The sequence below is a fragment of the Gracilinanus agilis genome, chromosome 1, assembly GCF_016433145.1.
Source record: "Gracilinanus agilis isolate LMUSP501 chromosome 1, AgileGrace, whole genome shotgun sequence".
NCBI lineage: Eukaryota > Metazoa > Chordata > Mammalia > Didelphimorphia > Didelphidae > Gracilinanus > Gracilinanus agilis.
The window spans coordinates 114,163,715-114,186,303 of record NC_058130.1 but is presented as its reverse complement, the minus strand read 5'-3'; the positions used below and the strand labels follow the sequence as shown (position 1 = coordinate 114,186,303).

Below are 22,589 nucleotides of genomic sequence, written 5' to 3'. Positions count from 1 at the left end.
TCAGTTGTGTCCAACTCTTTGTAACTCCTTTGGAGTTTTCTTGGCAAAGAGACCAGAGCAGTTTGCCATTTCCTTCTCAACCTCATTTTACAGATAAGGAAACTGAGGCAAGCAAGGTTAAGTGACATGCCCAGAGTCACACAAGTGTCTGAGATCATATTTGAACTCAGGAAGAGGAATCTTCTTGACTCCAGTCCTGACAATCCATCCACTGCCATCTGGCTGCCCTGAGGGAGCACAGGAGAATGGATAGAAAGCTGACCTCTCTATCAAATTCAAATACAAAGACAAATTCAAATCAAATTCACATACTTACACCTGTGTGACTCTGGATAAGTCAATCAGTCTCTTTCAGTCTCAGTTTCTTCTTCTATAAAATGAGGAATTTAGACTCAGTGACCTCCAAAGTCCCTTCTAGTTCTAAATCCAGGACTCTGTGGTTTATGTGAGTGTGACTCCAGACAAGTCACTTATATTCTTAATGTTGGTGACAATTCTCGAAGCCCATATATCACAGAGCTGCCGCTGACTGGCATAGAGAGAGGATTTCCTTAACAGGAACATGCTACACTAAAGAAATCATTGGTATGGTTCCCCAAAGATTATTACCACAGGTGTATTCTCAGTGCAGTGACTTGAACATGCTAGATAGATCCTCAAATGTTTTGGGAATTAGCCTGAGGCAAAGGATAACTGTCCAACTCACCTCTTACAGTAAGTCTCCCATGCTGTAAGCCATCCACAGTGACCAGGCGGACTGCCTTGATGTCATCATTGTCCACTACCTGAAACTGCTCCCAGGTGATGGGCCTTGACTGTCCCTCTAGAAGACTGAGACCTACAAGAATGAGAAGAGGAGGGGTGGTTGGGTGAGAGAAGGGGCGGTTGGGTGACTCGGGGGTTTGAGAGCCAAGCCCAGAGATGGGAGGTCCTGGGTTCAAATCTAGCCTCAGTTACTTCCTTGCTGTTTGACTCTGGATAAGTCACTTAACCCCCATTGCCTAGCCCTTACCACTCTTCTACCTTAGAATTAATACATAGTATTGATTCTGAGATGGAAGATAAGGGTTTAAAAGAGAAAAAAAAAAAAAGAACGAGAAGAGGGCTTCTGGAAACTCTGAGCCATGCCAATAGTTGTATTTAAAGAGAGTCATGAAAAGAAACAAAGAGGAGATTACCCTTCCAGGATGTCTGCAAAGAGACATTCTGAAAGCAATTTAAGGCACTCCAAATCAATTTTCCTTTCAAAAATATTCATTCCCTTTTAGTTTGTCAAATCAGACCCTTAAGATAGATAGATTATTCCCAGGGAAAACAGGGGCAGAAAGCTGATGAGTAAATGCATTCACAGGGACTGCTATTCTGGTGATCTTTGCTAAGATCCTGGAACCATTAAAATTTGGAGCTAAAAAAGAAGCTTTAAAATCATCTGCCACTTCAGTGTTGGTTTACAGATGTGGAAACTGAGGCTCAGAAGGAAGAAACTTGTCCATAGAAGTATGAAATAGATGATCAAGGATGTTCCAATGCCCAAGGAACTATTATTTTGATTAAGTAAAGACACCTCCAATCCAATCTAGTAAGCATTTTTTAAGTACTTAACCTTGCTTGCCTCAGTTTCCTCATCTATAAAATAAGCTGGAGAAGGAAATGACAAACCACTCCTCAAACCTCAAATGCGGTCTAAAAAAGAGTCAGGCATGAGTAAAAACAAAAAAACAACAAAAATTTAAGAATAGAGAGAAAGCAGTAGCAGCAAGAGGTATCAAGAAGGGGTCTTCATAGGAGGGTGCCGCATGAAGTAAGCCTTGAATAAAATGAGGGATTCCAAGGGGACAGACTTTAGGAAGGAGCTCTTTATAAGCACTGTGGACAGCCTGGCCAAAGGCACTGAAGGGGGAAATGTTTTGGGAAACAGCAAGTAAACCAATTTGACTGAAATAAATAGTTCATGAAGAGGAGTAATGTGTAATGAGCCTGGAAAGGTCCAGCCAGATTGTTAAAGTCTTTAAGGGACAAACTAAAAAGCGCTTATTTTGTATTAGAAAATAGGAAAGGAATAAGCATTTCTATAAAATCTATTATGTGCCCAGGCATTGGTCTTACAAATAATATATCATTTGATCTTCAAAAAAACCTGGAGAGGGATTGGGGAGGGTTGCTGTTATTATCCCTATTTTATGGTTGACAAAACTGAGGTAGGCAGAGGTTAAGTGGCTTGCCCAGTGTCACACATTTAGTAAGTGTTTGAGGCTAGACTTGAACTCAGGTATAGACTTCAGGACTGGCAATCTATATGCCATGCCACCTAGTTGCCTACCAAAAGCCATGGGAATCCAGTTAATGCTCTTGAGATTGGTTTCTTACCTCAAAGACAATTTGTTTCTTTTACTGTGCACAAAGTTTAAATTTCTAATCTTTTATCATTGAATGTTTTCTTTGTGTTCACTTTCAAACTTTTATCCTGAAACTGTATCAAATTAAAACTGTATAATGACCAACTTACCTCTTAAAGAACAGTTGAAAAAATTCCCCTCCCTGTCTTCATCGAAGATGCTGGGACTATGACTATGGAATATTGTATACACTATCAGTCGAATGGGTTAGTTTTGCTGAAATACTATTTTCTTTCTTTTTTAACCTCTATAACAAGAAAAGGTTCATTGGGCAGGTGATTATGAAGAGATATCCAAATATGGATATGATATAAAAACAAAAGTTGTCAATAAAAAAAGATTAAGATGAAAATTATTTATATTATTTTATACTAAGGAATGTTTATTTTATATTAGAAAAAGGGAAGAAAATGAGCATTTATGTAGGACCTATTATGTGCCCAGGCACTATTCTAAACATTTTTATATTTATTATTGTATATTATATATTTGTTATTATATGCATATGTAATATGTTATTTTAATAAATGTATTATATATCATATATTTTAATAAGTATACTATATATCATATTATATTTTAATGAATATAGCATATTTTTAACTGTTGGGGAAAGAATATAAATGTTTTTAATTTTCTAAAATGTTACCTTTTAATTAAAACATATTTCTATTCAATGAATATTTTGTTTTTCAATGTATTTTATTTATTTTTTATATTTATAATATCTCCCTTCTACTTTCCTTCCAAAATGAACAAATATAAATAAAAATAAAGCTCTCTCAAAAATATACAAGGGCTCAGACACTTCCTAGCTGTGTGATTCTGGACAAATCATTTAATTCCCATAGCCTATCCCTTACAGCTCTTCTGCCTTGTAATCAATAAACAGTGTTGATTCTAGGATGGAAGGTAAAGGTTTATGAAAAAGAGAGAAAAAAGAAATAAAAAGCAGAAAACATGAAAATCCTATCAAAACCTCCTATACTGTCCAAAACATAAACATTATAAACTTCCTATACTGTATATGCATAAAACATAAACATTCCAAATTATTCTTTATTCTTTATCAAATGAATGTCAATTAATTTAAATACCAAATAATCTTTTAAAAAAGCATGATGGTATAGTAGAATGTTAGCTCTAGAGTCAGGCCCCACCTGAACCCTACCTTTAACACCAAGAAAAACTTCTGTTTGACTCACCTTGTAGTAGTAAGTGAAGACAGAACTTTGGGAGGAGACAAGTGTTCTGGGGTCTAATGCTTGATAATTACATAGTGCTTTAAAGTTTACAAATAATTTTGGAGTCCTTGGCCTACCTGAACCTCATAGCAGGCTTATAAGGAAGTGATTGCATAAATATTTTTATTACTTTATTTTTATTGTATTTATGCTTATTTGCATTTTATTTCTTTAGTCATCATTTTATAGATGATGAAATAGCTTCTGTAAGTTTCTAATTTCCCTTCTACCACTGGGTAAACTTGAGCCTTTATTATTAAGAAATATATTAATTATTAATCATCCTAATGACAAAAATAAGGACTGTGACTCATGATTATAATTTTGGAATAGTATGATTCTATAAGCAATATTGAACCTCACCCGTGTTCCATGATACTCTAGGAGCATTTGTGTCTGCTGTCCTGATGGAAATATGGACTGTGATTGGTAAGCTCTTTTCAAAGAAGAAATCGTATACTTCAAACTCCACCTGTAAAATTTAGAGAGATCCATTGGTAGCACTTGTTAATAAAATGTTATATCAAACAGGGCTTGTATTTAGAGATCAAAATAGTACACACAGCTCCCTGCCAAATGCCAGAGTATCTCTACTGGCCAGTCTGTTTAATTCAATAAGAATTTATTAAACTGTGTGCAAAGGACTATGCCAGGCATCAGAGCTATAAAGATGATGCTGTAACAGTTCCTCTTCTCAGGGAATATTTAACTAGGGAGGAGGAATGCACATAAAATATTTTTTACAGAAAAATTAATATGAAGTATATACAGAGTAACTAGGGGAAGCAGGAAATGCTAAAGGTCCCATGTAAGGTGGCACTTGAATTATTTTTGAAGGGTGTAAGAAATTCTAAGAGTTGGTTGTAGAGAGTGTATACATTCAAAACCAGAGATTCTTAACTTGGGGTCCACAGATTAGTTTATGGAAAGATTTCAGAAGAGCCATAAACTTGGATGGGAAAGAATGGGTTTTTATTTTCATTAATATTTCATTTCTTTTAAGTCCCAAGTATTTTAAAATTTATTTTTGTGGTGGCAAAGAATTGGAAACTATGGGGATGCCCATCAGTTGGGGAATGGCTGAACAAGTTGTGGTATATGATAGTGATAGAACACTCTATGCTCTATTAAATAACAAACAACTTGCTTTCAAAAAAACCTAGGAAGACTTATATGAACTGGTGCAAAGTAAAGTGAGCAGTAGCAGAACATTGTACACAATAACAGCAATACAACTATGAAAGACTTAGCTACTCTGGTGAAGACAATGATCCAAGACAATTCCAAAGGATCTATGATGAAAAATATTATTCACTTCCAGAAAGAGAACTAGTTAGTTCTGAGTACAAACTGAAGCATACTTTTTTCACTTTATTTTTCTTGGTTTTTTTCTAATATGGAAATGTTTTTCATGACTTCACATGTATAAGAGATATATTATATCTCAAAGTAAAAGAGGAATGGAAGAGGAGAGAATTTGGAACTCAAAATTTTAATGAATCTTTAAAATAAAAATAACAAAAAATGTTTAAATGCATTTTAAAACATTATCCTGAGACAAGATTAATAGGTTTCATTAGATTGCATATTTAGTTTAAGTTCATATCACTGGCAAACTCTTACCATCTTCTCTTCACAAAAATTTACTATTTATGATAAATTAATCTTACCAAGAGGATAAAAGTCTTTTCAGAGCAATCAGCAACTACTTAAAGTTTTAGGTATGAGATCTGTAATATCGCTTCAAGCACAAAATAGAAGGTATAACTAATAAAAGAAGTAATAAATATGGAATGCATGTCCTGTGTTGGAAAGAGTACTGGTGTGGGAGTTGTAATACTTGGGTCCACACCTGATTCCACCCTTCTATTACCTATGTGAAACAAGGGAACTTCCTTCACTTTTCTTGGTTCCGTTAGATTACAGGATTTGTAAGGTAACCCTTTTGGTAACAGGATTCTATAGGAACATAAATTTAGGTAAAAAAGGATAAAAATAATGTAATAACTCTTGATTCTATAAACCACTGGTCCAAGTAATAAATAATTACAGATAATCCAGTGGGGATCAGGACCCTCCTTTCGGAAGCCTTCCCCAAACCAGCTGGACTCCAAATCCACAGACGATAGATGGAAAGTGGTTTTCAGGCTACTTATAGCTCATAGGATCATGGTCTGAGGGCTAGAAGGAAACTTAGCTCCACCAATCCAATCCCTTCATTTTATAGATGAAGTAACTGAGGCCAAGAGAGGCTAACTAATTTGCTCAAATCAGTTACTATACACAGTAGTAAGATCACTTGCACTATGGATTATTTTTATTCAAATAAAAGAGATATTTATCTGTGCATTGTGTGTGATTATTTACTTATATGTGATCTTTTCTTACTGGTCTGGGAGCTCCATTGGAGACAAGATGGTATTTTACCTAAAGTTGATTCCCCATCACCACCAGTGAATACAGTACTTTATAAATAGTAGATTTTTTAATCAAATGAATTTAATAATCTGAGAGTTCTTGTTATGAGGCACAACTCTCAGTTTCAAGGTCCATTTGCTATTTCCAAAGCCAAAAAACCCTACACAGTAACCCTCTAAATAGTAGAATGGCTGGATTTGTTGCTGGAGGTAATTCTGTGTGAATAATTAGAAAATTATTCCATCACAGGAAGTTCTAAGAGGTAAAGTCATCAGAAGAATAACTGGGGCTTTCACAGTTGAGAGAGGGAAAGGAAAGCAAAGGGTCAGACCAAGTATTTACAAGCTAAAATCTATCTGTCCTTGAGGGTGAGTGTGGAAAAAATGCTTAAATTACATAGAAGGCAATTTGCTGACCCAGAGGCATTCATTTTCTACAATAGACCTTAACAACATCAATTTAAACTTTTCACCATGTTTTCACCAACTTCCTGGTTGGTCTTGAAGTAAGCAGAAACTATTACATGGGAGACTATAGCCAGCTATTCTCCAGCAAACCCAGAGGAAATAGGCTTAAATTGCAATCTGGAGACTTTAGATTAGACAGGAGGAATCTCCTGACAGAGAAAGTTATTTCAGCATTAGTGAGTTTCCAAGGGAAGTTTGGGAATCTTCTTCCTTGAAAACTTTTTTCACAAATTTCAATCTGAAAAATCCAAAAGGGGGGAAATGCTATATAAACATCCCTTTGCTTTCCATAAACCAAGGAACTCTTCCGAAGAAAGGATTTGCATTCATTCTTAGTGATTCTTCCACTCGTAATAATCTAGGGCCCTCTTGAGTAGTTTTTATGCCTGGATTCTCATCAACTGGAGAAAATATAAATGAAAACTGTTAGATGGAATTGGGGGGGTGATGAACTGAATGACTGCTCATGATTTCCAATAAGCTCATTAAGCCATGAGAATGGTTTTCATCCTAATTACCTCATAATTCCTTCTCTCTGTGTAGCTGCTGTTGGGAGGCTGATAGGCAATTTGCAAGTCACTTAGATCCTTCCAGGTGAATGAGGAGATCTCTTTGGTGTGATCCAATAGGTGTGTGAAGTAGCCCTGGAGAGGGGGCTTGGTGATGTTGAACACCAGCAAAGATCTAGGTGTCTCGTCATCTTCACAGTCCACTGTAGAGGTGGTGACCGAGCTCAGGATGAATTGATCCACTTCCAGAATATAGGTGGGCATGAATGCAGCCCTGGGGATCTGATTAGGGAAGGCAGCTTTGATGGAGACCGGCAGCCACATGTTCTCTGACTTTGGGAGGGGGAAAAACACATTAGAAAGTAAATAAACAAATAAAAACTCTATAGAATGCATCCTTGACTGGGCTGAACTATATAGGGTTCATAACACTCTAGACATCCAAATACCATAATAACCTAGATTTAGACTTTGAGAACAACTTCAACCCTGAAAGTCTGTTACCTTGAGTCCCTTCACCTTTTCACAAATAAAGAAACTGAGGTGCAAAGTAACAGCCCAACTTGCCCAGGATCACAGGATTTAACATTGCTCCTAATTTAAACATTGCTCCTTTTGATTATAAATCCACTGTGCTCTTTCTACAATACCACACGGCTTCTCCATATTATAGTTTTAAGTATCTTGAACATAGTAGGTATTTAACAAATGTATATTGAATTGAAAATACTCAACTGATTCATTTTCCAGAGACAAAACCACCTCTTTACAAAAAAAAATTCACCAGTCATTATTACATGATTCAATACTTTTTTTTTCCATTTACTTACTTATTCATGAGGATGAACACAATTACTACATGCTGATTCCCTAAATTGGGCAGTAGGCAATGGAAAGCATCCAAGCAGCATAGTACATGTAGATGGAATTCTGCACCCAGACTCGGAAATACTGAATTCATATGCCTGCCTCTGACACTTACTAGCTGGGTGATTATGGGCAAGTTATTTGCCATCAAATTTTTTTCATTTTTTTGATTTTTTCATTTCATTTTTCAATTTCATTTCATCAATATTTTCAACTGATTAGTCCTATGGCAAGAGTGAAGAATAGCCACTGAATGACACAGATACTCTACTTATTACTATAAGACCTGTGGTAATTGAGTATCCCCAAAACTTACTGTATTGAGCCTTTTAGGACACCTTTGTACTGTCAAGTACCTACCTACAACGTGGTTATTATGAAATTCAAGTGAGATAAAGTTTATAAAATACTTTGAAAATTTCCAAGTGCTCTAAAAAGGTCAACTATTCTCTTCATTGAGGTGTTAAGCTTTCAAAGTTTAAAGCATTTTTATGTGGACAGCTATGTAGAACAGTAGATAGAGTGCCAGGACTGGAATCATGAAGTCTTGAGTTTAAATCCAACCTCAAACACTCACTAGCTGTGTAGCCGTGGACAAATCATTTAATCTCTGCTTGTCTTGGTTTCCTCATCTTTAAAATGGAGATCATAATAATGCCTACCTCCCAGGGTTGTTGTAAGGATCAAATGAGACAATAATTGTAAATCACTTAGCATCGTGCCTAGCATATGGTGATATAAAATTTTAGCTCTTATCATTATTTAGAAACACACAAAACTATGAATCAAGAGACTTGAATTCTAGATCTCACTCTGCTGTAAGTTAGTTATAACTGTCCTTGGGTAAATAATTTACTTGCTCACTGTCTCTGTTTCCCCTTCTTTAAAATAATGTTATATTAGATGGCCTTTAAGGTTCCTCTTTAACATCTTCTGGCTCAAGAATATTGGTGCATTATAAACATCATTACCAAGAAGGTTATTTCCAGAGCTGAATTAGCTCACTTGAGCAGGAAAAATGCCAGTGGTACTGGAAAAGTCCAAACTAATTAGTTGATTTTCCCTCCCAAAAAACCAACTTTCTTAAATTAAATGCAGGCATGACAAGACTTTTGCAAAAACATATGTTATCTATGATATCATAAAAGTAGCATCTTAGATTGCCTGAAGCTAGGTTTTAGGATAAAAGTATTTAGAGCTAGAAGGAACTTTAGAGATCAGCTGGCCTAATTTCTTCATTTTAGAGAGGAGGAACAGAACCATAGACATGAAGTGACTACCAATCTTTCAGGCAATTCCAGAGTATATTAAGGTATTCATCTGGGATAGGAGACTAAGGAAGCTGTATTAGTAAAATGGCATTTTGAAATTATTGAATTATTCATCAAATCATTGAATGATAGGAAAATAAGATCAGCTGGTCATGTAACAAGAGTGAGAGTCAGACAATCAATAGACAATAGTGTGCGTTACTGATATCCTCCTGTTCTCAAGGGAAAATGAGAAAGGTCTTAAGCATCTTGAGTTTATTCCCTTTGGCAAAATCATAGGAAGGCATGAAAAAGAATTTCTAGGCAGAGATGGGTTGCCATCTCCCTCACTGAAGGAGCCATCTTTATTGGAAGAGACTGGAAAGAAAGATGGGCGGGTTAATTTATGTCAAAACCTATATAATGCGCTATGTCCTTGATAGTCCACTCACTAAATCACATTTTGGCAGAAGAAAGATTTCACTGCCTGCTTCAGTGCAAAACGATTTTGTTTCTGATCAGTTTTAATATCTGCTGACCTAGTTTTACTATATCTTATATGGAGCTCATTCATCAGTATGTATGTCTTAGAAACTTCAAATTGACAACAGAATAAAATTTAACCAGAAGACAGCAAGCTAGATTTCCTTTGGGCTACTATATAGTTCTAAAAGCCTCAAGATCCTCCCTGAAATTCCCTATGATATTGCATAGTTACAAGTTATGGCACTCTACAGTCCCCAAACAACTTAAGTGGAAGATCAACCAATAGTAAATATAGAGGTATAGATGGAACATGCTAGGTGACTCAGGGGGATAGAGCTCTGGGACTGGAGTCAGGAAGACCTGAGTTCAAACCCAAACTCTTAAACTTATTAGTTGTGGGACCCTGGGCAAATTGCTTGATTTCTGTTTGCTTTAATCCACTGGAGAAGGAAATGGCAAACAACTCCAGCATCTTTGCCAAGAAAACATCATGGACAGTATGTTGTTCCACAGGGTCACAAAGAGTCAAACCTGACTGAACAGTTCAAGAACAACAATATGGGACATGGGCAGGATACACATCATGATAAATCATTACACAGGAGATGTGATATAAAGAATGGCATGAGGAAAATATATGAGCAGGAAAAAATGGCCCAGTATTCCCTAGTCTCCAATTTATTCAATTGAAAAATAAGAGGATTAGCTTAGATGGTCTTTGAGATGCTTTCTTGGTCTATGATCCTATTGAGAGAGAGAGAGAGAGAGAGAGAGAGAGAGAGAGAGAGAGAGAGAGAGAGAGAAGAGAACACCAAAGGTCCACCTGAATATTCATTGATATTCACATGATTTTTGGAAAATATAAGGAAGACCAGTAGAATTTTGGATGGATAACCGAAGGTAAACTCATAAGACAGAAAAGATTTATACAAAATGACCAGTCATGAATTGGTTTCAATCAGCATTATAAGAAGGAATATCCAAAATAATGAAATCACCCAATCAGCAAAGTAAATGCTACTATATAGGCTCACAGAGTGTGGACCTTTGGCTAAATGACACTATATGATCCCTTATCCTGTACAACAGATGAAATCTGGTGGAATTGACCAGCTAAGGCAGTCTTAATAGGAAAAAGAAAACCTTAGCAAAGAACAAAATATAGCCTGAAGGGAATATATTTGTGTAATGGAGAAAAGGAATACGATTACCAAGTAGTCATCTCTTGTCCCACCTGAATTATCCCGGTGACAATATATGGCGGGGTGAAGAGGAGGAAAGAAATAGATGGAATAAGATGATCATGGACTGACTGCATGAGTTCTGTGTATCTTTTTCATTACCATTGTTATCACTACCACCATCTCTTTCTCAAGTCTACTGCCTCCTTGAGTCCTTGGACTGTCCAATCATACCATGGGCCTCCCAAAGACCCAGTGTCCCAAGGCATGCCAACTTTAGTTGCTTTAAGCACACCAGATATGTACTCATATATATGTACCCGTAATCCTGAGTTCTACCTTGTATATGGATTTACTCCTGATATCAGTGAGGTCCAGTCTGATGGAGATGTAATCGACATTTGGAGAAGGGGGATGGAGGTGCTGATATCGCAACCCCATTAGCAGAAACTCCTCACAGCTGACTTTGAGACTATCAATCTTCTTCAACTCTGGGGAACAGCTTCCACTCAGGCATCTTGGATCTTTCCTATATTCTAAAGTGAACACATAATGCATTAAAACTTTCTTGGATTAAATTTGTGACAAAATAAAAGGCAGCAGAAGACAAAGCCTCTCTTTTCATGGATTCCATGCCAATCCCCACTTCCACCAACCCTTCCACAATGATCATGTGTTCCCTTTTCATCAGACTTTGTATCTACAGAAGAATTGGTGGTTATCCTCAAAGGGTGTAATTTGCTGAAAAGTATAATCAATTGACCAGGCCACAAGACTCTTATAAGCCTCTCTTCCCCCCTCAGTAAATGCAGTGCTAGAAAACTAAATGAATTATGTGTTCTTTACCATTGAACCAGCACATCCCTATTCATCCTGGGCAAATGGGCCAAGGGCTCATTTCAAAGCGGCTTTTCTCAAAGGCTTTGTGTGTGGTATATGAAGGTCAGCGGCCTCACAAGTTTAGTGAAAACAATATGATTAGTTATCCTTTGGTCAAAGTCCCTCACAACTCATCTAGGCAGAGAATGTCAAATGTTCCCTCTCACAGCATCAATGGAAATCATTCACTAGCCACTAGGGACAAGCAATTATTTCTATGATCATGATGGGATGATTTAATTATAGAAATAATCTCTTACCTATTCATTATAAGAAACTAAAGGGAGTAAGAGTGAGATCAAACAGTGTGAATGGGTAGACAGATGTGATGGGACCAGGCTGGCCACCCCCAAAACCATGGGCATAGCCTGCAGCCATCATCTGGAAGTCAAAGAATCCACATTTTTCTGGTGTGTCCCAGCCACCCTTGCATTGCCCTTAGCTGTTCTGCAGGGCTAAAGGACTTGGAAACACTTTAAAAAGTGTAATTAGGATGAGTTCTCCATCTCAAATCATTATGAATAAAAGGAAAATCTAATCAAAGTTTAAATATAAAATATTTATGGAAATGTATGTTGTAGCTAAATAAATATAAAAATAAAACACATCACTATCAAACTCTTTTCATAACCTTTATCCTCTCAGTGGAATGCTGATTGAATGAATAAATTCATGAAAAGGAATTGATTTTCTGACTTTTAGAATAAAGGAATCAATCTGAATTTCTATTAAGTCATCAAAAAGAACTTGTAAGACTAAGGAAACAGGTAGCATCCTGAGATGCTGAAGAAGTCTCTCTAAGTCTTAGCTATGATCTTTCTATCTCTAAGTCTTAGTTATTAACTTTCCATTCCACCTCCCACCCTCTCTGGTGGCTATAAGGGAATTAAAAGGTGATGGTAGGGTGTTTTCCTTATTCTGATCATTCGCACAGTAGGTCTGGTTACAAGTAAGTTCCAAAGTATTTGTGGGTGTTGAGAATGGTAAAGCATGGAGGGGGGAATACAGAATTTGACCAGAACATGAGTTTGGAGCTTGGAAATATTATTGGTAGAGATAGAGAGTGTGTGAGTAGGGTGGAACTCATCTGTAGAAGCCCAGAGAGTGTGGGTGAATCAGTTCTTGTGCTTCTGGCTATTCCCAGCAATCTGTTAGTGTGTGAATCAGGAGTGGATTTCTGGCTATTTGTGGGTGACTCTGGGTGCTTTGAGGCTATGGAATGAGAGGGTACAGCAGCAAAGGGAAAACTATATTACCCTTCATCAGTGCTCCAAGGCCAGAGTTTTAAAAAATGTTAGATCTCAAGGTCTGGGGAAAAAACCGTGGCTCACATCAAAAGTGAGATATGTGAATAGCACATCTGAGTCCTGGATATTTCCAAATGGGAAAAGAGTGTGCCAGGAGGTGGGAGGAATGGCTGAGACAGGTAAGGAACCAGCACCAAGAATAAGAGCACTTGCGTGACTGTGCACACATCCCAGAGGGTTTTTATTCACAAAGAGTATTCTCTGATTTGGATTCTGCCTAAAATTCAGTGTAGCCTTGGAAGTGTTGTGTGTGTGTGTGTGTGTGTGTGTGTGTGTGTATACACATATGTGCTACATAAATGTTGCTTTTTGTTTGTTTTAACCCATGATCATTTCTTTTAAAGGATTCTTTCAGGGACTAAAGGGTATGTCTTTGAGATAGCTAGGTAGAGCAGTGGATAGTTTGGGGTCTGGAGTCAGCAAGTCCTCAGTGCAAAAATCAGATATTTTTTAGCTGTTAACCTTGGATTAAGTTGCTTAGCCTCAAGTTTCTCCCCTGTAAAATGGGGATAATAATTGCATCCCACTCCCAGGGTTGTGATGATCCAATGAAAATATAAAAATGTTTAAAACAATGCCTGAGACTTGGAGAGATTTTTGTTATTCAAACATTTTAGTCATGTCTGACTCCTCATGAACCTTTGGGGCTTCTTTGGCAAAGATACTGGAGTGGTTTGCCATTTCCTTCTCCATCTCATTTTACATATAAGGAAACTGAGGCTACCAGGCTTAAGTCATTTGCTTAGGGTTACATAGCTAGTATGTGTCGGAGGCTGGATTTTAATGCAGGTCCTCCTTACTCCAGGCCTACCACACTCTCCACTGTACAGCTAGCTGCCTTGCTCAGGCATAAAATAGGCAATTAATAATTATTGAATTTAATTTAACTACTAGTCCTGTATGCAAACCCTTTGTTCTAGTTAAGGGGTTTATAGCTACTCATTATCCCCTGAATAAAGTCAGCTTGTTCCTACCTCTGTCTCTGCTCACACTGTGCCCCTATCTGGAATGTCTTTTTTTTTTCTCCCATTTCTCCCTACCTTATCCATGCTTTAAGGCCCAATAGTCATCCATTTATCCACTAAGTCAACAAATATTAAGTAATACTAATAATATTTTTAAATGGCATACGAGACTCAGGGAAAAAGCTGTGGGGCTGGTCTCCTCGGGGTTCGCCTTGTTGTGGTTCCACAATGACTAGCTGACCATGGGCTGGTAAGCCAGTTTCTAATGGAGAGAGCCTTATGGTACATTCCAGGCTCATCCTCCTCTCATAATCAAAATTGAGCACGTTCTTATCCATTGCTCTGGACAGGCCATAGAATTCAGGCACCTCCAGGACCCTGGAGCTCATCCGGATGATGTTACAGTCTGGCTCCTGCAGATAAACCCGAAGGATAAAAGTTTCTGTGAAGGTTTCAGTTTCTGTAAATCTGAGGATTGAGGAAAGAGAATAAAATCAGAATTGTCAATGCTGCATCTTGACTGTCAAATAGGTCTTTGGCTGTTCCTTAGATTCAAGGCCAACTCTCATCCAAGTCATAAATTAGTCTGTTTTTTTCTCTTCCTGCTACTCAACCCTACACTCCCTAAGTATCCTTTGCTGGGGAGGAAAGAAGAAGCAGGGAAAAGTGTGATGGAGAAAGATGCATATCTCTTTGGATATATCCATTCTGGGCATTTATTTTGCTTGGCCATGCATGTTTTTTCTAAGTATTTTATTTTATTTTTCAAAGGGAAGGAAGGAAGGAAGGAAGGAAGGAAGGAAGGAAGGAAGGAAGGAAAGAAAGAAGGAAGGAAGGAAGGAAGGAAGGAAGGAAGGAGGAATAAATTAATTAACCTTTTTCTGTCTCAGATTCCTCACCTGTAATAATAATAGATAAAGATTTATTTTGTGCCTTGATGCTTGCAAAGCATTTTATACATATTGTCTCATTTCACAACCACACTGTAAGTTAGGTGCTACCATTAACCTTGTTTTACAGATGAGGAAACTGAAGCTGATATAGGCTGTAACTTTCCCAGAATGACAGGAATAGTAGGTATCTAAGGTAGGATGTGAAGAATATAAAAAAAAATGCAGGGTTAAATATTTGAATCACATAAAACCAAAATTTGATGATCCAAATGTATAAAATTGAAATATTTGACTCTATTCTTCTCTCTTTCAAGTTGGGATCTCAGAAGCCCACAAACATTTTTTATGAAGAACTTTGGCACTGACCATTAGATAACCCCTTCTATTGGACCTCACACTTGCCACACTTTACAATAATCACCCACTGATCAAAGTTGTGCAGAATGAAAACTGAACCAAAAAACAATGTGGCTTACCTGTAGAGCCTAAGTTTAACAGCATCTTCGTGTAGGATTGGGCAACCATTATGAATGTATTTTACTTCATTAGGAAGAAAATGACAGTCAAATACCTAATGCATAGTGAATAAAGGATAAGTATTTATGAGAAGCATGGAACTAATTTCTACTGTTTCAAGCTGCCTACTAATTGCCTAGAGAAATGTGTGGGTTGATGGCTATTTATTCTAACAACCATGCATGAAGGGGTTTACCCTCCATGCACCTGTGTAGACAGCTGTGCCATGATCTAAGCATACCTGGTACATAAAAATTGAAACTTACCAAATGAATGCATTAAAGAGTGATTATATGCATCAACAAATGCTTGCTAGATGGGATTGGATCACAAAATTATTTTCATACTTTGCTAGTGAATTGGAAATCTGATTCAATTTACAAAAATTTGATGTAAATTCAATTCAAGAATTTACTATATCTACATCTGAGTACACACATGCACACACATAAACATCCCCTAAATGTTATATGTCTTAATAGGCATACATATCCTTGCAATGATATATATTGTTTCTTTTTTACAATGATTTTGTTGATCAGATGGAGAAAGATATATATCCCCATATTATATATATATGCACATATATATATATATATATATATTTGTGTGCATAGATATTTTTTCTTGTTCAGTTGTTTTTCAGTTGTATCCAACTCTTTGTGACTCCATTTGAGGTTTTCATGGGAAAGATATTGGAATAGTTTGCCATTTCCTTCTCTAGCTCATTTAGCAGTTGAGGAAACTGAGGCAAATAGGGTTAAGTGACTTGTCTTAGGTCATACAGCTAGTCAGTGTCTGAGGTTGGATTTAAACTCAGGAAGATGAGTCTTTCTCACTTTGGGCTGGGTTCTTTATTCACTGAACCACTTAGATGCCCTATAGATGTATAAATATGAATATATGCACATGTGAATGTACATGTATGTTCCTATATAAATGTGTACATTTCTACATATAGTGTGTATGCATGCAAACACACCCGCAAACAAAAACATTATTATTAACATTATTGTCCTCAAACTTTGTATTGAAAGATGAAGCCTCTGACTATGGTAATGTATATATATTTGTTTTCAGAATTTCAATTCTATATACGCTTCTAAAAACTGTCTTTATTAACCCTCTCATAGCATCTCAGAAGAGAATTTAGACACTCCGCAAACAATTACAGTTAGTCAAAATTAAACAAATCTTGTTGCTACAGTTTGATCACAGTAAATGAGAAAACTGGTAATTATTTACTTCAGGAACCCTAAATGCTTTTTCAAAGCAACTTCTCTAGTCTTGAGCTCAGGTCTAATAGAGAAAAGCTATTTTGGGAGTCTCATTCCTCAATGTTGGATATGCGGCTTTTGAATTTGAAAGCTTACCTTTGCCCAATCTCAAACCCAGTCAATACAATCCACTCTCAAGATAAGTTTATCACTAATAGAAATGATCTTCTTTTCCCAGAGACATCATTGGTTTCTCTTTTTAATTGACAACAAGGAAAAAGATAAACAAAAGGCCTTTCTCCATCTCACTGACAAATAGTCATTGTAAAAAAGAGACAATCTGCTTTGTTAAAAGAAACATCTGTTTTATGTTTCCTAATATGTTTTCCTTTTATAAAAGGCGACAACCATAATTGTCTATAAATTTACTAACTAAAACAAAGGAGAGCTAAATCCTTTTCTAATTACTGTCTAGCTTTGTTTTTTTCCACTTCAACTGCTTTTCAATTACAATTTATAATTAAATTGTCACACATTCCTAACTCATTACTCACTTTAATGACAGTGAACCAGTTTAAACTAGAGACACTTCCTCGGTGTTGCATTTTCTGTTCGACAAGGGGCTGGAGGTGCTTTGCCATTCCCAAGAAATGGTGAATGAAACATTTCAGCACATATATTAAGATCCTACTGGATGCTTGGGGATGCAAAGATGAATTTCTCATTTTTAAGAAACACGAGAAATTTTTTGAGTGAGAAAAGTGATTTCCAAAGCATGGAAAGATACGAAGTCTTAGAGTTCACCTAATTGAATATATCCAGGGACATGGCTGAACAGAATGCACTTTGTGTGTGCCAATCTAAATCCCTTTTCAAATATCTGATAGGAAATTAAACCTGTTGGTTCTAAGACAAACTTCAGTAATGAAATAAAAACGCTAATTGAGCAGATGTTAAACAAAACATTTTCTGTGCAAACCACATGAAACTGTTCATTACCCAGCGGGGTATTGTTAATACAATTGACTCTCCAGAAAAGTGGTTTACATAAGCTTTGGTCTGAATTTGCTATTAAACTATATTAAAGAATAACCTATTTTTGTTTCTGGGCCTCCTTACTGGGGAAAAATGCCATGAACACTGAATCCTCAAAGATGAGTAAACCAGTCTGGAGAAACATGAATATAATTCCCAACAGCATCTGACCTTTGATTCAAAAAAAAAAGAATTAATAAATCATCTTTGTTCTAGGTGAGTTTCCAACAACCAGGAAACATCAGAACACAACAATGTGAAAGGCTCATTGGCAGCTCTAGAGATTTTTAAACAAATGGTTTCGCACATTTCTGAAAGTTTAAAAGATGTAGGTAAGATGAAGATAAAATTCCCAGAATTTCATAGGTTTATCCAGGTCTGAGAAAATTTTCTGATCCTGACAACCATTTTTTCAGCATTTTTATCCCTGGAAAATATGTACTTTGGAAGTTTTAAGGCGCTTCCATTTTCTTTAGAATGTGTGAAAAGGGCACCAATCAACTTCACAATAGCAACCATAACAGCAGCATGACTCTGAATAGAGCACAGGGCTTAGAATCAGCAAGACTTAAATTCAAGTCTTAATTTCTAAATTCAATACTTACATTGAAGATCCTACTCAGACACTTATTAGCTAAGCAACTGTCTCTAAGCCCTAATTTCCTACTGGCTACAATTGGGGCAAAAATAGCACCTACTTCATTGGATTAAATATTAAATATTAAATCAGATGACATAAATAAAGCATTTAGCCAACCTCAAAGCATTAAAAAATTTTAGCTGGTATTGTTTATAGTGCTTGTAATTAATTACAAAGATCTCATAAGAATTCCCCATCTTCTCTTCATTCTACCTGAACATATTTCTATTTGCTTGAATGTTCTCTGTTTTCTCAACTATAAAAATAAAAAGGGAGAATGCAATAGCTTCTAAGGTATCTTCTAGCTTTAAATCTAAAATCATATGATTCCCTAGGCACCTAAGTGACTCAGTGGATATAATGTTGGATCTAGAGTCAGGAAGAACTGAATCCAAATCCTGCCTCAGACACTAGCTTTGAAGCCTTAGGCAAGGCACTTAACCTCTGTCTACCTCGGTTTCCTCATAATTTTGGAAAATATAAACACTATAACTGATGGAAATAAAATGTTTAGAATACTCCCCAATGGCAAATATACTCATTTACTTCTTCCCATTATATGACGTGTCTTTTTTTACATCTTCTTTTCTTTTATTCCCTTCTTCTCCAATGTCAGATACCCATTCTCAAATGTATAATTGAGGAAAATTCAAAATTTTAATTTATATGATTATATGTAGTAGGTTACATTACATAACCCTGTCTCTATCTATCTATCCTTTGTAGCTTTGGGACAGGATTATAGAGCCTTTTAGCTCCTAAAAGTACCTCTGAACCATTAAAAATTTTTTGTAGGGGTAATAATAGTACCTATTTCAAAGGGTTGTTGTATGGTTCAAATTAGATCATTATAAGGCACTTAGCACAGTGCCTAGCACATAATAAGTGTTATATAAATATTAGCTATTATTATTATTATTATTATAAAATCTTTGCAGACCTTACAATGCTATTTAGATATTATTGTCCCATGGCAAGATGATCTCTGACATTCCTTCTAGAACTATATCATCAATCTCAAATCTCAATACTATGGAATAAATTGTCAAAATATAAGGTAACGTGACAGGCCAAGGAATGAGCATATGGCTACTAAATGTCCAAATGAACTGGGAATTGTCACCCAAGGGCATGAAGCAAATACAGTTGGTCTTCCTTCTGCATTTTCATAGTCTCATCTAAAGCTCTTTGGCTGGCAAATTGGAACACAAATCTCAGAGCAGTACAAGCTCTCAGGAGATTTTGAGTATCTGATTGCTGCCACAGAAGGTCTGACTACACCCAAGGGTGTCCTCTCCAAGATGTGATTCTTTCTAAATTGGGCTAGAAACAGAATGTGATGGTTTAAAAAAAATGGGTCCATCACTAACCATCTGAGTTAAAGAGAAAAAAAATTGAGCCACTTTTAATTTTGTCTGAGGCACTTCATTATCCTCCTCCTGTGTCATTTTAACAAACCTTTTAACAAAATCACAGCGTGCCTGCTACTGAAGCCAATGGATGGGATAAGAATATCTCAGTTTAGCAACAAGGTCCAAGCTCCCCACTCCTTCCAGCAGATTGACACATGGTTTTGAGTCCTATATATGTTTTTTCTCTCATTTGGGGGCAAATTTCAGTCTAAATGAGGGAAAAGACACCTGTGATGTTAGTATTACATAAAAGTAAGGAGTAGTTGATGGAGCACCAGAGTTGAGTTCAAGCCCCAGGTCTTCCCCTTACTAGCTGTTGGCAATGGACAAACTTCCTCCCCTTGAACCCTCTGAAGCCTCAGCTGTGAAAGGGGAATAATACTACCTGCACTCACAAGGAGGTTGTGCACTTTAATAAAGCACTGATGCTATAGAAAGTTTAGCTCTTTCTAATGTTGTGTTGTGTTCTATCATGCCTCACACTTTAAGGAAATCTGATTCACAGAAAAGGAAAGTTTAGGAATCATGACCTTAAAGGTCATAAAAAGCAACCCCAGCATTTAAAGATTAGGAAACTGATCCCCAGAGATGTTTAGGGATTTTCCTAAGGTCACAAGTATAAGGAAATAGCAGAGCCAGTCTTTGACTCCAAGTTTGATGCTCTTTTCCTGGCACCATTTTGAAAACTGGCAAGAGGGTGATTCTCAATTCATCAAAAGCCTTGATCATAGGATGGTCCTAAATAGTAATAATAATTTGTTGCTCTTGCTTTGTTGTGTCTGACTCTTTGTGACCCCATTTGGGCTTTTCTTGGCAAAGATACTAGAGTAGTTCTCCATTTCCATTTCCAGCTCATTTTACAGATGAGGAAACTGAGACAAAGAGGGTTAAGTGGCTTGCCCAAAATACACAACTAGTGAGTGTCTGTGAGCAGATGTGAATTCAGATATTCTTGACTCCAGGTCCAGTGCTCTATCCACTGAGTCACTTAGCTTCCCTGCAGTAATAATAATAGCTGGCATTTGTATAACACTTTAGGTTTTGCAAAGTACTTTTAAAATATTATCTCATTTAATCCTCCTTCCAACACTGTGTTTAGGTGCTCTCATTATCCTCAATTTACAGATAGGGAAACTGAGGCAGATAGACTAAATGACTTACCCAATGTCATACACAGTCAGTAAGTAAATAAAGCTAAATTTTACCTTTACCTAAAGGCTTCCTGACTTTAGGCTTGACTCACTTATCCACTGTACCACTTAGCTGCCCCTAATAAGCCCCTCTAATGATGATGATGATGATGATGAAGATGATGAAGATGATGATGACAACAGCAGCTAACTATGTGTCAGGCACTATGTTAAATACTTTACAATTATCTCATTTGATCCTCACACCTTGGAAGGTAGTTGCTATCACTCTCCCCATTTTACAGAATCAAATAGATGTCAAATGACTTGTCCAGAGTCATACACCTAGTAAGTATCTCAAATAAAATCTAAACTCAGATCTTTCTGACTTCAGGCCCAACACTCAATCCATTGTTCCACCTCGCTACCCCTAGTAAGCTATTCTATCTAATGTAGTGAGATTTGACTTATGAAAAGACAAATTTACATTCAGTTTTAGAACATATCTATCATTACAGACATGTCCTTCTTTCTCCCTTGGCTTCTTCCTCTTCTTCCCTGATTTCTTGATCCCCTCTTCTTCCACCTAAAGTTAAGCATCCATAGACATTACTTTGTTCCACTGGTAACATTCAAGACTAAATTGCAGATGTTTTTAGAGTATTTATTTGTTCATTTTAAGGTGTTTCTGCTAATGGACAAAGACAAGCCTAAAGGGTTAGGATTCAAGAGACAAATAAGACACAGATGTGTACATCCACCTGCATTCAGTATTATGAAATAGAGAACACCTGGTATCACATACCTGTGGAGTGAGTTTCCCAACCCTCTGAGTTATTGGTTCATTTATCACAACTTCCACTTTGCAGGCATCTTTTTCCTTAGGAATGGAAAACTGCAGGTCCTCCCTTGACAGGAAAGCAGAGCGGCCCTTCACCACCTTCAATCCCTGGTTGACGCTGATGAAGGATGAGCTGGTACTTTGCAGGATAAGTAGCAGGCAGAGAAACACCCCACAGGATCCAAGAAGGTTCATGTTATCAGGGTGACGGTCACCAGCTTCCCTCCAGGAAACAGACTTAAACCAAAGAAGGCTTCCCTTTCTCCTGCAGGACCCTCGACATGTAATCCAAAGGGCTAAGTTAGGAGAAGGATCTGGACAACACAAATGCAGATTGCTGTAGGGCCCCCCTTCTGGAAATCTGGAGAATGAGGCCTTTCAAGAAATCCTGGAGCTTTTTTAATAAAACTCGCTGATCAATCCTGACAACGCCAGAAAGATTAACGGGCTTTCTGAGTGCTTTTCTAATCCTGCAAAGAAGAGAAGGGATAGGGGGAGAAGGAGAAAGAGCAAAAGAACAGCATTGCTATTCAGGAGATCCAAGTGACAAAGGAATCTTTCAAACCTCCTCTCTCATTTCGGGTAAATTAAAAACAAATAAACTAACCTGACCTCTAAGCACATCTGAAAGGTGATGGGGCCAACTCATTATCCAGCTTGAGGGACTTGGGCTTCCTGTCTTTCTAAAAGCAATCTCGATAGTGATTGGGTGGTCCCATAGGAGAATTACTGCCTTTGACTTCAAGATAAATGCATATAACTTATCTATCTACCCCCTTATAGTCTGGAGAATGTTACTGAGCCCCAATCTTCTATTTCCTTGTTTGTCCTATGAAAAGACTACTAGGTAATTGCTTTACCAAGGGAGTAAGATTAGTTAGCCTTTGCATATTGCTAGAAAATTACCATCACAGAGAAGAAATATCTCAGAAAGGA

General features: G+C 37.0%; 1 protein-coding gene across 1 annotated transcript in view; it reads right to left on the bottom strand.

Annotated features, from left to right (window-relative positions):
• Positions 1 to 21,848, bottom strand: part of LOC123248247 (FRAS1-related extracellular matrix protein 1-like) — a 52,572-nt gene extending 30,724 nt beyond the window's left edge. Inside the window, exons 1-7 of the mRNA XM_044677224.1 lie at positions 21,618 to 21,848; positions 15,339 to 15,433; positions 14,136 to 14,437; positions 11,158 to 11,354; positions 7,044 to 7,367; positions 4,004 to 4,112; positions 707 to 838 (exon numbers count right to left, since the gene is read on the bottom strand). Coding sequence (XP_044533159.1) covers positions 707 to 838; positions 4,004 to 4,112; positions 7,044 to 7,367; positions 11,158 to 11,354; positions 14,136 to 14,437; positions 15,339 to 15,433; positions 21,618 to 21,848 — 1,390 coding nt within the window. The remainder of the gene's footprint in view (positions 1 to 706; positions 839 to 4,003; positions 4,113 to 7,043; positions 7,368 to 11,157; positions 11,355 to 14,135; positions 14,438 to 15,338; positions 15,434 to 21,617) is intronic.
• Positions 21,849 to 22,589: the final 741 nt, after the last annotated feature.